We start from the raw sequence: 17,521 nt of genomic DNA on the forward strand, positions 1-17,521 counted from the left end.
GCGCACGACACTAGGTCTAAAAGAACAGCCCCGGACTCGAAATAAATATGCACCTATTGTATGAACACATTCGAGGACGATCACCTGCAGCTATAAGAAGACCCTAGGGGAAAAAAGGCGGCGAGTCCATTGTAAACAATGAAAGAAGGGGGGTCACTGATTACACTCATACTTAGCTCCTTGTGCTTAGTTTGGAGGAAAACAAGTTTTCATTATAAATCCTATGCCGACTGTCTTCAACAATCTCTTACGGTAGCAATACCTCAGTTATTGGCTGGCTGTTGAATCAAAATGATGTGTGACAAAGTAACCGAGTATGCTTGTTATAAACCCAGGAAGAGAAAGAAGTATGGACGTGTCCGTGATGCTTCAAAGAAATTAACAGCTCAGAGTTATGAAACTGGTGAGGAATGCAGCTGCAAAAACAAGTGTTTCAGTAAGTTACACGATTGTGACATACAGAGAATTATTCGTGATTTTACCGGGCGAGTTGGCCGTGCGCGTAGAGGCGCGCGGCTGTGAGCTTGCATCCGGGAGATAGTAGGTTCGAATCCCACTATCGGCAGCCCTGAAAATGGTTTTCCGTGGTTTCCCATTTTCACACCAGGCAAATGCTGGGGCTGTACCTTAATTAAGGCCACGGCCGCTTCCTTCCAACTCCTAGGCCTTTCCTATCCCATCGTCGCCATAAGACCTATCTGTGTCGGCGCGACGTAAAGCCCCTAGCAAAAAAAAAAAAATCGTGATTTTAATGCGTTGGGTGACTGTAATACACGAAGTCCCCACCTGGCGGGCCTGATTACAGCCCAGTGGATAACACGACGAAGGAGTAGGAAGAATGAGGATGAAGCACAATGCCACGATGCTTCGTATTCTTACAGAATAAAGAGAACTGACGAAGATGCAAACGTTGCTGATGTTTTGGTATGTCAGAAAGCCTTCTTGTCCCTTCACGTAATAAAGAAAACACGACTGCAAACTATTCAGCGCTCTTTGAAATTTTGTGAAGTACCACCTAAGGATGGCAGAGGGAAACACAGAAATCGACCACATAAACTTCCAGCGGACGTTCATGATAGAATTTGCTAGCATATCAAGTCCTTTAAGGGACGACAAAGCCACTACTCAGTTGAGAAAACGTCTAAGGTTTATCTTCCTGATGATCTTAACATAAAGAAAATGTATGAAATGTATTGCGAGATGTTCATTGAGAATCGAGTTACGAAACCTATAGAACTATATTTTCTACTCAGTTTAATAGATCGTTTGGCTACCCTAGATCGGACACATGCAGTATCTGCGACGAGTATATATATAAAATAAGAGTTTTGTCTGTGCATTGCTCAGAATTTAAAAAGGATGGTATTTCTGCATTGGTCATGTCCACAGTAACAAGAAAATGCCCTTTTTAATTTTCCGTAATTTCTGTCTGTCTGTCTGTCTGTCTGTCTGTCTGTCTGTATGTATGTATGTATGTACACGCATCACGAGAAAACGGCTGAAGGGAATTTAATGAAAAACGGTATGCGAAGTCGGGAAATAAATCGCTACAATCTAGGCATAAATAATTTTATTCGCGCTGAGTGAAATGGTAGTTTAGGGGAAGGCCTAAAATTGAATTCTCGAATATTTATGTCATTAGTAGTGTTATCTTAACGAAAATTGGTACCCAAAGTCGGAGAATAAGTCGCTACAATCTAGGCTATACGTAATTGTATTCACGCTGAGAAAAATTGTAGTTTAGGGGAGGGCCTAATTTTTTTTGCTAGTTGTTTTACGTCGCACCGACACAGATAGGTCTTACGGCGACGATAGGACAGGAAAGGGCTAGGAGTGGGAAGGAAGCGGCCGTGGCCTTAATTAAGGTACAGCCCCAGCATTTGCCTGGTGTGAAAATGGGAAACCACAGAAAACCATTTTCAGGGCTGCCGACAGTGGGGTTCGAACCTACTATCTCCCGAATACTGGATACTGGCCGCACTTAAGCGACTGCAGCTATCGAGCTCGGTGCCTAAAATTTAATTCTCAAATATTTGTTTTTTTTATCGTATCGATAAATACTGCATAACTAAAGTTATATAGTATTAAATTTCCGATCATTTATGTCTTATACATTGTTACCGACTATGATCACAGAGATATTCGTAAATTTGGAGTTTTGTTACTACGTCCATATCAGCGCTGAGTCACGGGAACATGGGTAAGCAGAATTTCATGAAAATCGGTATAGAAAGTCGGAAAATAAGGAACTACACTCGACGCTATAAATAATTTTATAATACGTCCCAATATCACAGAGTCGAAAGAAAACTAAATGTGAAGGGCTACAATATACAAATCTCATAAAATTGATCAACAATAACATTACATTGACCATTGTTTGTTGTGATGTGCTTTGTGTCTTTGTTGCTACTCCCGATAGATAGGATTACTGCTGCGTACCGAGTACAGGTAAACCCCGTTATACGAGGATTCGTTATCCGCGATTTCGCATATACGCTATTTTAAGTCTAGAGCTGCTATCTGTTAACAGTACGTCTGAGCTGTAATGCCATAAGGCGGTTACAGACATGCGTGCCGAACTCTGTAACGTACACTACGTCGCGCGCCAAGGTTAAACAAGGGAAGCATATCTCTACACGCACCTTCTCTCGTGTTTGTCGAGACGTTCAATCGTCAGTTGCGGTCAGTAGAGCTGTGAAGTTGCACTCGAGAGGTTTCATATTTAAAACACCGGGTGAAAGGAAAGAAAGTGTGCCTACCGAAGGAAACAAGCTTGTACCAAAGTCGTATTCGTTACAAACAAAGTTAGAAGTTTTGGATCGATATGAGAAAGGTGACAGTATTGTTGACATTCAGCGTGCTTAGGGACTTATTGAATCCACTGTGAGAACTATTCGTGAAAACGCGGAATCAATTCGAAAAACTGCTCAATCTTCTACTAACTTAGGTGACCAGATTTCGCTCGGAAGCGATGGAAAGAAAGGATTGGATTGAGCATCACAACCAATAACACATGCCTCACTCTGGAGCTGCCATTCAAGCTAAGGCCAAGAGCTTGTAAGCAGAATTTAGTTTATTAATGTGTGTTTCAGTGTTATAACTATATAAAGTTTGCATTAAAATGCGTTTCAGAAACACGATAATGGCTATTTTTTGTAAAAATACTAAGAATCTCTCTATTTCAAACCTAATATGTGAGTAAACGGGAACTTAACCCTATATTTCACATATAAAATGGCTCTCGATTTACGCGAATTCGGTATGCGCGGCAATTCAGCGGAACGTAACTATCGCGTATAACGAGGTCTACTTGTATTTTTATATTCGCTTTACGTCGCACCGATGCAGATAGGTCTTACGGTGACGATCGGAAAGGAAAGGGCTAGGAGTGTGAAGGAAGCGGCCTTGGCCTTAAATAAGGTACAGCCCCAGCATTTTCCTGGTGTGAAAATGGGAAACCAAGCAATACCATCTTCAGGGCTGCCGACAGTGGAGTTCGAATCCACTATCTCCTGGATGCAAGCTCACAACTGCGTGCCCCTCACCACACGGCCAACTCGCCCGGTCGTACCGAGTGTAACAGCCTGCCTGAATATTGGCGGGAAGTAGCTGGGGAGTTAGATAACTTTCTTCTTTAGCATGCCATTCCTCTGGTGCATTCATTTTCTGATACTATTGGTACGTAACACACTGTTTCATAATAGCATTCGAGCTATTCAATCCCTACTCTGAGGCAATGATTGGAATGAGCAGTTTGCGTATTTCACGGAACAATAGCACAGGAGTTCACGGCTGTCTGCGGCCTGGTGATTCCAGCTCTGGAACTTTGGACTGTTAGATCGGCACCGTAGTACTGTTCGTTAAAAATGAGAAAATGTGGTTTTTCATTTGATCGAGTACTTTATAACATTGCTTTAATACCTACATTCCTACTGATGTTTTTGTAATGACCTATGTTGACTTTAGTTAGGAAATCCACAAAGTAAGTCTTTCTGAGAATCCCGTAGCGAAGCACGGGTACATCAGCTAGTATGAAATAAAATTATAAGCATTAAGTTCCGAATTCAACAACCTGTCAGTGGAACAGGTGGAAAGGAAGGCCGAAATTGAAATGTTTAGAAGTCGAGAAGAAAGTACACCTTTTAAAAGCACAGATATTTTATCAGCGAAAACGTAAATCCAAAATCCGAAGCAGGAAGTCGGAAGAAGTCGAGAGCTTAGTGATTGACTACCAGAAGAATCTTCCTTTGCCGAACATCTCATCTAGCATAGTGTACTACAAGCGCTAGTTGTCATTCTACCTATCAACGGCTCTCGGATTCTAAACCAGTTTTTCTACACGTACACAGAAGTTACAGCTAGAAAAGGTGCTAATGAAGTAGTATCCTTTTTGGACCACTATTTTCAGGTTGAATTATCTGCTTATGTTAAACACTTTGAACTGTTTTGCGACTCGTGCAGTGGCCAAAACAAGAATTACACCTTGACAAGACACCTCCATCACATGGTGCATGAAAAGAAGAGTTTCAGGTCTGTTTGTGTCACACTCCCGATTCGAGGTCATTCCTACCTGGAATGTGACAAAAAATATGGGACTAATAAACTGAAAGTTATGAAATGAAAAGCCTGAAGACTGGAACAACGTAATCAGGAGTGTACGATCAAAACCGAAACCATTTCGAGTTAATGAAGTTGACTATTCACCATAGTTCAGTTTATTATAGTTCATACACAGGCTAGGACACGAGTATTGCTAATTCATGAAGCAATTGCCAGTTTCATAAATGGAACAGATTTAAGAATATAAGATCTGCAGTGTACAATATCGGCAAAAAATAATTTCACCGACTACAGTTGCTATGTTTAAATTTCTTCTTTTTTTCGAAGTGTGGGTGTGTATGAGTATGCTGCAAGGACTCAGAAGCATTAAAACAACGAAATCTAAATACACTATTATGGAATACTTTATACGTGTGTATGTATTGTAAGTGTAAATTTACTGTTTATCGTTTTTGTTATTCCAATGTATTTGTAGCTGGCTGTTTGGTATGTTACTAAAGCCAATAACTTCTTTTATTTTTCAATGTTACGTTCCAATACTATATCGTCGACGTATTCCGCACGTCTTTATAGACGTGCGGTGGCTAACAGTGCTCCCCGCCATCGGCTACTGCCGGGTCGCTTGCTCCAGGTTGGTAACGAGTAGGTATTCTACGAGTTCAGTCCAGCAGCTTCGAGCCCTGGCATGTCGACGCTTTCCGTTGGACTTCCAATGGACCACCAGCTTCTCCAAGTGGAGGCTGCAACTGATACGTCCGAAGAACATAAGGATCCTTTTCTAGATCAGGGTGAGACAATCTTTGTTACGGTCGGACTTCCGTGAGGACAGATGTGTTAATTCTGTGTCCATAGAATGTGAAGCATACGACGCCACCACCACACTTCAAATGCCTCGACGCAGTGATCAGCGGTGCGTTAAGTTCATGTCTCTAATGCATATACCATAACAGAAAACACCAGGGTGTTAACAAGATTTTTTTTGTTGAATTTGATTAGTTTCGTTAAATAAATTCGACGTATATTAATAATGAAAATCCATAAAGTGCAATGATTAAAAACTTGCAGTTAAATTGTGTTCGCTGCACCCAGACTTGGTCATCTGTACTTCCATTTCAGTTACATTTAATCACCTATCCATTACCAGGCTAAACGACATTTGTGCAAGAGCAGCGGCTGTTCTGGTCCATTCGTTTCAGTGGACGTATCACTAAAGCGACCCAAAGCTGCGATTACAAAGCGAACATTACAATGCACACTACATCAATAGTAAGAAACGAGTAAAACAACAAACACTCTGGCGTGAAGGCGGGGGACAGGGCTTACTCACTCGGATGAGTGCGAAGGAGGAATACTTAGGCCAGCTATGTATTTACTCTGACATGAAGAGGCATTCCAGCCAAGTGGAGCTGCTCTTTCCACAACACTGCCTCTTAGCTGAAACAATTCCAGTCTTCGCAAGTGGTCACAAAAGATGGGGGCGTACAGCGAAATCAATCGCACGTGAATGAAGGGGCACACTTTGAGCGTGCTGTGTTCATAGCACCATGCTGATCAACAACAAAGGTGAAATACACCCACCGACAAGGCAGCCTGGAGATGAACACACACTGCAGCGCTGGAGTTGCATTCCCCAGTGAGTCATCACTACTCGAACTGGAAATCTCCAACAATAATGATATACAGTAGCTGTTTATGTAAAAAGTAACAAAATGTGAGTGTTTACGCACGCGACGTGGGGACTGGGGCACTCGACAAGGTTGTCGAGTGCGTAATATGCACTTTTAGGACGTGTTACATACAATATTCTTTACACAGCCAAATTATTACTTTAGTAAAGAAAAATTCGTATAACTTTTTGTTCAGACGTTACTACAACACTGACATTCTTAATGAAAACCAGTTGCTATTGACTTGTTTTGAGTAGACTGTTGTGCTCGACACAATAACTACTGTTGCGAATTAAACACTGTTTTATCACAAGTATTCCCAGGATGACCCAATAAGTATATACATATATACTCTGACTCCGGCGGGACACAGACAACCAGCACTACTGCCGTCAAGCTCCACTCACTCCACGTCGGTACACATACAGTACTCCAAAGCAGCACACATACCGAACTCCGCTCATACTCAGACATCAGTGGGACACTGTCGATAGCCAACACTCCTGTAACTCCAGTCCAATGACTGACTGTTCGCCGCTAGCCTCCGTATTATGACCTGATGATGGAGTACTAGATTATTCGGGGCTCATGTTCCAGGAGGTGCACGGGCAAAACAGACGAAGAGAATAGAGGAGGAAAGACTGTCACTGTGCTCTCAGGCTCACTGGTTCCTTTCAGGTGGCTACGAGAGGACAAGTACGTAACACTATTAAACACATTCAAACATAAGCATGTAGCAAGAGAAAAGTATCAAGATTCTATAGAAAAATTAGCTAAGAATTTTTAAAAAATGTACATTTTAACTTTTTAACTTGAATAATTGTGCTACCACTTTTCCCACACGTGTGGGGTCGTGATTTGCAAACTGTCGTACATGTGGATTGTGCCCTGTTTCACGACCGGATGCCCTTCCTGACGCCAACCCTATGTGGAGAGACATAATTACTATTGCGTGTTGGGACAAACACAAACCCAATCCCCGAGCCAGAAGAACTAATCAGACGCGATTAAAGTTCCCGACCCGGCCGGGATCGAACCCGCAACTTCTGAGGCCATTTCGAAATTAAAATTAGCATCGAAAAGTCACTATTATAACTGGCCATCTTAAGGAATGAATACATTTTATTTCCAATGCTTGCCTGTATTTACGTTTATGAAGTAAAGCGATTACTTAGGATCCAAATGATAGTTTGGCTACCTGAAATAGTTCACTATTTCTGTACCTAGAGGTCAAGAATCGTAACTCAGATTTTAGTGAGTCTGATGTTCTGGTATCGTAAGAATTTTTAGAAGGATATCTATTTGAATTTGTGCAGAAGTACATCCAAGCTTTTTTCACATACAGTACGTTATAGAGTGTAAAAATGGAAGCCGTTTCTCCCGTATCGCTTATTGGTACATAAGTATTTTAAATGATACCTGACAGAGGTTTAAATTAAGTATAATAAAGGAATAAATAATAAAATGTAAATACATCCTATCCATGCGCCGGCGCAATGAAGTGAGCAGATTGTTTATCTCTTCTTCTGAAAGGTATGAGACTCTTGACCTCAGAGGTACAGATTTAGCAGTGTATATGTCTTGTTGCTGAGGGTGTCGTATACGGGGAGGTCTACCCTGTTCGTACCAAAGGTGGCTTGTTCCAAGGACGTTAATCGAGTAGTTGAATGAACTGGGTCTACAACTGTAAAAAGGGCCAGTCGACCCAATGGTGCAGTCTTTTAAAGTCACTAAGGCGGTCGCTGTTGGAATCCTGGCCAATCAATGCATGAGGGATTTTGAAATTAAAGATCACGTCCTTGTGATTTGGATTCCACGTAAAACTGGAGGAACCGTGGCTATGATCAAGTAAAAGTACAAGCTTGCTTGCTTCTCTCTTTGAAAGATAATGGGCTCAAATCCGGTGATGTCTGTTGCATTTCAGTGTGCATAAATGCGACAGTTCAGTGTCGTTATGTTCCGACACATTTAAAAAACTCTTATGGCACTAACTCCAACAAACCGGCGTTTCTTAGCATCTCCAGCAATTGAAGGGATGTTAACAACAACAATTATTATTATTATTATTATTATTATTATTATTATTATTATTATTATTATCATCATCATTTCTTGGAACAGAGTCCGGCTCCTTGAATGATTGGTCACGGGGTTCGCTTCCCGGTCCGGTCAGAGATCAACCACGCTGACTGGGGTCTGAATGTTCATGTTTATCCTAACACACCCCTCTCCATACACACACACAACAAACCACACTGCCAACCAAAGAAACACGCTGTGATGAATACATCTCTCCACATGGCGTTGGCGTCAGGAAGAGCATCCAACCATAAAAATAGGACCAAGTCCACATGCGCAAACACATTTCCCACTCATGACCCCAACAGACTGCGGGAAAAGCAGATGTTGTAAAGAACCTCGTTCGATGAATTCGATTTATTTCCTATCCAGCTAAAATAAATAAATTAATTAATTAATAAATAGATAAATAATGTCTGCTTCAGCAATTCGAGCCGGCCCCGTGGTGTAGGGGTAGCGTGCCTGCCTCTTACCCGGAGGCCCCGGGTTCGATTCCCGGCCAGGTCAGGGAATTTTACCTGGACCTGAGGGCTGGTTCGAGGTCCGCTCAGCCTACGTGATTAGAATTGAGATAGCGGCCCAGGTCTCGAAAACCAAGAATAACGGCCGAGAGGATTCGTCGTGCTGACCACACGACACCTCGTAATCTGCAGGCCTTCGGGCTGAGCAGCGGTCGTTTGGTAGGTCAAGGCCCTTCAAGGGCTGTAGTGCCATGGGGTTTGGTTTGGTTTTCAGCAATTCGAATTAATATCCACGAAAAGAGACCACACACTCAATGCTGATAAATGCTATGGTTCTTAGTAATAATAATAATAATAATAATAATAATAATAATAATAATAATAATAATAATAATAATAATAATGGCGTTTAGTCTGCAGAAATGCCTGGTCCAAGTCTCTTACAGTTGACGTACATGGGCGACCTGCGCGTCTGTGATGATGGGGTCCTACCTAGGATGAAATCAGGAATTTACCAATGAAGGTTAAAATTCCCGGTCCGGTCAGGAATCGACCATGGGACCTCTACGACCAAAGATCCGCATGCCAGCTGGCCGCGGAGTCGGACGCCCTTACCTCCATACACACACACACAACAAACCACACTGCCAAACAAAAAAACACGCTGTGATGAATACATCTCTCCACATAGGGTTGGCGTCAGGAAGAGCATACGATTATACGTATACGTATGAAACTGATAAACACTGAACTTAGGTTTCAAACCTGTGGCACCAAGAATAGTGTAAAAGAGGCCGACATTTTAATGAGAGTATTTTACCTACAAAAAGCTGTTACAATCAATGGCGCTAGAATCCAGTTTCACATCATTTCCCATAACAATATATTTATAGCCCGAGGGTCAAAATCTCGACAATTAGATTAAGATCTAAAGTGAAACTTAATTGACTGGTATCTAGGAAGAGTCTAAGAGGCTAAGAGGCTAATAAGCTTGTAACCTTTCCTACTCTCTACGACTACATTTTTAGCAGTCGTGTTTACAGCCCCATTCTCTCAAACGGAACTTTCACCTGACTTGTTTCAGGAGGCCAGCTTATTACCAGGAGATGATGTTATTACATTTCATGGCCTGGGGTTATTCTAGTCATCAGCCCCGTGCAGTTACTTCAAAAGTGAATTCCGTGTAGTACTTACGACAATAACTAGTTTTGTTTTGAATAACCATGCCAGTGACAAATTGTGTTACAGGTTTTGGCCTGCCAAGACGGCTGCTGCCCAGCCAGATAGCCTGCAGATACTAGAATGCGCCGTGATCAGCGTGACGACATCCTCGGCTGTATGGCTTGGCTTTCGGACCTGGGCAGGGAGGCTTACCCAATTCAAAGAAGTAAAAATTGTTATATTTTATGATGACTTTTCACGTCAAGGTGCCCTTAACTGCCCATTGTCTGTCGTCTCCCTTGGCAACGGACAACAAAAAGTTAGCAAACAAAAACTCCAGTAAAATAATCACGCCACACCTACGAACGAGATAGGGCGCCGTGTCACTTTCCCTCGCCTGAGAAAGTGTCTTCACTTCATGCAGGATGTTGGTCAGCTGTCAGCTGCAGGCTATGAAGGTTACACTTGCATGTTGTTCACCTTCAGCTAGAACAGTGACTCACTACCCTCCTATCTAAAGGCACATTATTTATAGCAACATGTGCCTTCCTCAGGCACACCTGCCAGCTGTTCCAGCCTCACAGTTACTTACTATATAACAAATCACAACATAATTCCTAAGGATTTCTCTCGGCCATAGCAGAAACAAAAGTGAATCAGACTAAAAATGAATACCAAAGTCACGTGAAGTTAATATGCTCATATGTAACCTCTTATATAGACTTGCGATTATTTTATTATATTAAGGTTGCATAACGAAGACAAGAAAAACTGGACTTTTCTCTGGAAACGAAACTACCTTGTTTTTATATTTTATTATTATATAATAATAATAATAATAATAATAATAATAATAATAATAATAATAATAATAATAATGATTTTACGTTCTACTAACTACTTTTACGGTTTTCGGAGATGCTGAGGTATCTGAATGTTGTCCGACAGTTCCTTTATATGTCATTAAATATACAGACACGAGGTTGACGTACTTGAGCACCTTCAAATAAAACCGGACTGAGCCAGGATAGAACCTGCTAACTTGGGCTGAGAAGGCCTGCGCTGACCGTCTGAGCTACTCAGCTAGGCAAATACATTTAAGTTAAAATATCGTAATATATTTATCAAACTTAGAGAGGATCCGTGATTGATTGATTATTTATTTATTTATTTATTTATTTATTTATTTATTTATTTATTTATTTATTTATTTATTAGCGTCTCCATGTTCTGCAGATTCTTAGTTACTGTGACGATTTCTTGATGAACAAGAATTTAAGTAAGTATAAAATTGTCAGTGGGCCACTCAAGTCCACTATATATCAGTCTGATGACTAGGGCCCGGACTTTTTAAAAATGCATATGTGCATATGCAAATGCATATTTTGAACGTTAGTGCATATTTTGAACATTAGTGCATATACAGACATATTTTTCTCTTATGTGTGATGGATTATCTAAGATTTCTGAACGAAATGAAAAATTTAATGAAATCTGTATGTCGCACATCACTTGGTAACATGAGAAACCTTCCCTGATCAAGGAAAGTGCTTTCAGTGTCGCAATACAAGTAGGTAGATGGAAAATGACGTTTTCCACAACTGCAGTTTCCTTCTTTCTGACATTCCTTCCTCCTCCTTACAGTTGCCTGCCAAAGTTTGCTTAAACAAGTGCGTTCTTCTGTTAACTTGCTCTTCGTCCATTGCAATGTTTTACCAGATTAAACTGCAAAAATGCCTGAAGTCTTTGCCAGAAGGATGTTCCGAGCAGTCAGAGCCGGTGTACAAGTATTGCCCAGTTACGTCCGTCGACGTACAACGATAATTTTCAGCGTATAAATTACTTATGTCCGACAACAGAATGTCATAGACTCCTAAAAACATTGAAAAACTGTTGAAGCCTACTGCCATGTATCATTTTATAAGGAGTGAGACTTGTTTATCAATTTAACACTGAGTTAAAATTAAATGATTTGTTTGGTAATTGCAATATGTTTTATATTTAGTGCATATTTTCGTGCATATTTTCAACATTTTAGTCCATATGTGCATGCATATTTTCGGAGTTTTTAGTGCATATGAATCCGAGCTCTACTGATGACTGATAGCTGGTATGTATGGCTGAACTGTACAGTTTACGGCCTGGCTCCAAGGCGTAGGTGGGTGTTGTGAAATATACGCGTGTTTTAGAAAACTGAACAGAATGACTATACTTGTGACTATACTTGTGTTAAAATCAATGAGTGCCTAATAAAACATACAACAGAACAGCAGTGATTTGATTGAAGGTTCAACGTGTCGGTGGAACAATCCCTAAAAATTTTAAGCACATCGCACAAAATACTGACATGTGTTGCCAGTATCAGTATCCGCCGTTGTTTATACGATTACTACAAATGGTAGTAGACCGTAGTGGCTGACGTCCCATGTATTTATTTCACGTTTAGGTTTGTGTTCATATGTTAATGTGTTACGAGGAAAAAGTTTCTGTCTTTCGTTTGTTTATTCTGAACCGTTACAATATACATATGGTTGTGACCAGAGTCTGATGAAGCAGATTTCCGTGAATCATGTCATGGAAGAATATAGCTAGTTTGTTCCAAGTCACTGTAGATGTTTAATTTGAGGTAGGTAACCTTGGTGCATTTTCACCCGTTTAATCGTTTACAGAATGTTAGCTTCATATGCATGCCCTGGAAGAGAAGAGTAATTAGGGCAGACAACTGCAGTTTATAATTGTGTAGACCTAATTCTTGTGTATTACTTTCGGTTTTCAGTAATTAACAGCAATTTTCATTATGTTAGGGTGTTGTAGAAAAAAATTCGTACAACTAAGTAGTATTGTAGTGTAGTAGTAGCTTATATTAATTACCTTGTTGTGTGATTTTTGTGAGCTATCCTAAACAATATTTCTTTCCTTTCATTTTTATTTGCACAGAATAAGTTATTTTTTCCTTATCTTCCCATTATTCCGTAAATAATGGCTAAGCAGTGCAACTGTAGGAACTGTGGGTGTGGCCAGGCATTAAGGAGTATGAGGGAGGAGTTGGAGAGGTTGAGGGAGATAATTAGGATTCTCTCAGAGGACAGGAAGGAAAGTAGGCCTCCGTCAAATAATGCACAGGATACAGTAGGTGTAAAGGAGGGATGGGAAGGAAATGGGGGAATTGTAGAAGACAGGTGGTCTAATGTTTTGAGGGGAAAGAGATTGCAGGCTAAGGGCTCTGTTCGGGAATCAGAATTCAGGACAGGTGTCTGTTAGAAATCGGTACGAGTCATTGCAGGTAGAACAACCGAGGGAAGATGAGGAACAGGGAACTGTTGCTGAGATGTGTGGAAGCAGGAGGAAGGGAAAAGGTAAGAAAGGGAAATGTAGTGTAGTGGAAAGGAAAAGACAGGTGGAACAGGGTCATGGGAGGGAGAAAAGGGAGGAGGAAGTAGCTTCTGCAGCAGTGAGAGAAGATAGGGCCAAATACAGTAGAGACAATACGCGACACTTCCGGATTTAGCCTTGTTACAATGGGAGACAAGTCGCAAGTGGCTCTCCTAGTGTCTTGACCTGAAAATTCGCGCTAAATTCAAATATCAATGGAAATGTATATACGGAAATTGATAAATAAATTAGTCTAGAAAGAAAATGTTACTATGATATTAACTTCAAAGTTGCTAAAGCAATTATGGATAAATGAATGAAGAATTATTTAACAGGTCATTATTTAAAGGCTGAAATTAGACATATGATCAAGATGTGAAATGGACTGCTGTGAGAGGGCTTGATCTTTCATTTATGCACTACTTTCTTAGCTTTAGAATTCCTGCCTGAACGTTCACGGCTTGGTTTTTTCTTTTTTCTCATTTAAAAGCATTGTATCATCATATTAAAACACGTATCAACAAAAATATCGGCACATTCCTTACACACATAATTCAACGAATTTCCATTTAAGAGCTGGACAATTTTCCTTTTAACTTGAAGCCTACTAACAGAAGGAAAATCTATAAATTTAGCCTCAAAAACATTCAAACTTTCCCTATAAGCAATACTTGCCATAATGCCATTACATTAGGGTAAAGCAAATTTGCATCATCATACTGTTTCAACAAAATATGTACCTTTCTTAAATCACAGATATTTTCTTCAGTGCTTGACAACGCATTACGGCATTCCAAATGGGGTAACTTGGAACACAACCAGCCACACTCAAATGCATATGTATTTTCCTGAATTAAATCAAACCCACAGATCGCACCTACAACAACACATTGGTATTGAAGGTTAACTGCTGCACTATACAATAAAATATGCGTATTATATTTTAAGCCAGTTAAAATATGGGTCGAGCAGGTCAGAAGATTATGAAATACTATAAAAATCTCTTTCTCACTGGAAGAATATATATGTTGTTTTTTTGTTTTTGTTTTTTTTGCTTTACGTCGCACCGACACAGATATATCTTATGGCGACGATGAGATAGGAAAGGGCTAGGAGTGGGAAGGAAGCAGCCGTGGCCCTAACTAAGGTACAGCCCCAGCATTTGCCTGGTGTGAAAATGGGAAACCACGGAAAACCATTTTCAGGGCTGCCGACAGTGGGGTTCGAACCTACTATCTCCCGAATACTGGATACTGGCCGCACTTAAGCGACTGCAGCTATCGAGCTCGCTGAATATATATGCAAACACAATATTACTTACATTTTCTTGTCACGAGGGAAAATGAAGAAAGACCGAGCATTCTTCTCTACTTCGTAGTTACTGCAGCCAAACACAGCCCATACCTTTCCCCTCATGTTGAGAGGAGATATCAAGTAATAACACATGCTAGTATTTAATTATGTCAACTCACTGAAAACGAAAAAATAACACCAAAAACTTCACACACAAATACACGTGCTCTTATGAGAGAATCAGTAGTTCTCAGGTCAATTCGCTAAGGAGAGCTCTAATAGCTGTCCCTCGATATTACGTCGAATGTCGCGTATTGTCTCTACTGTATTTGATAGGGCTGACCAGGAGGGGAGGGGATCAAAGGAGGTGGGTAGGGTTGAGGCTCTGGTCATGGGGGATTCCATCGTTAGACATGAGGGGAAAGTGTGTGGAGGAAAGGGAACCAGGGTAGAGTGTTATCCAGGAATTAGGTTGAGGCAGATGTTGAGGAAAGTAGAAGAGAAGGAAGAGGGAAAGGTGAAGATGGTAGTGTTTCACGTTGGTACTAACAACGTAAGGCAAGCAGGTATAAGTACCAACATAGTTGGGGATGTGTGGGATCTGGTAAATGCACCACGGATGAAGTTTAAGGAAGCGGAGATTGTTATCAGTGGAATACTGTGTAGGAGGGATACTGACTGGAAGGTGATTGGGGATTTAAATGAGACTATGGAGTGTGTATGTGGGAAACTGGGAGTGAGAATTCTAGATCCTAATGGGAGGGTAGGAGACAGGGATCTACGCCCAGGTGGCCTTCACTTAAACCGCAGTGGTACATAAAATTTACGAAACTTGTTTAGAACGGTTAGAGGCACGTACATTCAGGGAAACGGGGTGGCTTAGGGAGCGGTGTTAAGCGAACAGGGAACTGGAAATCAAGTAGGGATGACATCAAAATGTTAGTGCTCAACTGTAGAAGCATTGTAAACAAAGGAATCGAATTAAGTAATTTAATAGATATATACTTACCAGATATTGTAATAGGAGTTGAATCATGGCTGAGAAATGATATAATGGATGCAGAAATATTCTCACGGAACTGGAGTGTGTATCGTAGAGATAGGATAGGAATGGTAGGAGGGGGAGTATTCATTCTGGTGAAAGAAGAATTTGTAAGCTACGAAAAAGTTAAGGATGAAAAACATGAAATCCTAGGTGCAAGGCTCTTCTCTAAAGATAATAGGCAAGTTGATGTCTTTGGCGTGTACAGACCGGGAAAGTGTAGCGCTGACGCTGATTCAGAATTATTCGATAAGATAATCAGCTATGTTGGAAATGATACGGAAAAGAATGTGATAGTAGCCGGTGATTTCAATTTACCAAATGTCAATTGGGAAGGTAATGCGAACGATAGGAAGCATGAAAAACAAATGGCAAATAAGTTAATATGGGAAGGGCAGCTGATTCAGAAAGTGATGGAACCAACTAGAGGGAAGAATATTTTGGATGTGGTGCTGATAAAACCAGATGAGCTCTATAGAGAAACCGAAGTAATAGATGGTATTAGTGATCACGAAGATGTTTTTGTCGTAGTTAAAAAATAAATGTGAAAGAAAGGAAGGGATTAAAATTAGGACTATTAGGGAGTACCATATGGCTAATAATACAGGCATGAGGGAGTTTTAAAAAAGTAACTATGATCGCTGGAAAATGGTAAATAAAAATGTAAACAGACTCTGGGATGGATTTAAAGAAATTGTTGAGGAATGTGAAAATAGGTTTGTTCCTGTAAAGGTGGTAAGGAATGGTAAGCATCTACTATATTATAACAGAGAAGTAAAGAGACTAAGAAGGAGGTGCAGGTTGGAACGAAATAGAGTTAGAAATGGTTAAGGAAGTAAGGAGAAATTGAAGGAACTTACTAGGAAAATGAATCTAGCGAAGAAGTTAGCTAAGGATAACATGATGGCAAGCATAACTGGTGGTCATACAAATTTTAGTGAAAAGTGGTAGCGTCTGTATAGGTACTTTTAAGGCGGAAACAGGTTCAAAGAAGGACATTCCAAGAATCAATAATGAACAAGGGGAGTGTGTATGCGAGGATTTTCAAAAGGCAGAAGTATTCAGTCAGCAGTATGTAAAGATTGTTGGTTACAAGGATAATGTCCAGATAGGGGATCTGAGTAATACTAAAGAAGTATTAAAATTTACCTATGATAACAATGACATTTACAGTAAGATACAAAAGTTGAAAACTAGAAAAGCAGCTGGGTTTGATAAGATTTCTGGGGATATACTAAAGGCAATGGGATGGGATATAGTACCATATCTGAAATACTTATTCGATTATTGTTTGGTTGAAGGAGCTATACCAAATGAATGTAGAGTTGCTATAGTAGCCCCTGTGTATAAAGGAAAGGGTGATAGACATAAAGCTGAAAATTACAGGCCAGTCAGTTTGACATGTATTGTATGTAAGCTTTGGGAAAGCATTCTTTAAGATTATATTAGACATGTTTGCGAAATTAATAACTGGTTTGACAAAGGCAGTTTGGGTTTAGGAAAGGTTATTCGACTGAAGCTCAGCTTGTAGGATTTTAGCAAGATATAGCAGATATCCTGAATTCAGGAGGCCAAATGGACTGTACTGCGATTGACCTATCTAAGGCATTTGTTAGGGTAGATCATGGAAGACTACTGGCAAAAATGAGTGCAATTGGACTAGACAAAAGAGTGACTGAATGGGTGGCTATATTTCTAGAAAATAGAACTCAGAGAATTAGAGTAGGAGAAGCTATATCTGACCCTGTAATAATGAGGGAAATTCCTCAAGGCAGTATTATTGAACCTTTGTTTTCTTTTATATATATATATCTGATATTTGTAAAGAAGTGGAATCAGAGATAAGGCTGTTTGCAGATGATGTTATTCTGTACAGAGTAATA

At 40.3% G+C, this 17,521-nt stretch overlaps 1 protein-coding gene across 2 annotated transcripts in view; it reads right to left on the reverse strand.

The window, feature by feature from the left end:
* Positions 1-17,521, reverse strand: part of Graf (GTPase regulator associated with FAK) — a 711,082-nt gene that overhangs the window by 153,546 nt on the left and 540,015 nt on the right. Inside the window, exon 1 of one of the 2 annotated variants that reach the window (XM_067142924.2) lies at positions 6,681-6,730. The exons of the other annotated variant lie outside the window; for it this stretch is intronic. Coding sequence (XP_066999025.2) covers positions 6,681-6,704 — 24 coding nt within the window. The 5' untranslated portion in view covers positions 6,705-6,730. Of the gene's footprint in view, positions 1-6,680; positions 6,731-17,521 lie in introns of those variants that run through there. 2 annotated transcript variants of the gene reach the window in all.

Source organism: Anabrus simplex, chromosome 3, assembly GCF_040414725.1.
Source record: "Anabrus simplex isolate iqAnaSimp1 chromosome 3, ASM4041472v1, whole genome shotgun sequence".
NCBI classification, from domain to species: Eukaryota; Metazoa; Arthropoda; class Insecta; order Orthoptera; family Tettigoniidae; genus Anabrus; species Anabrus simplex.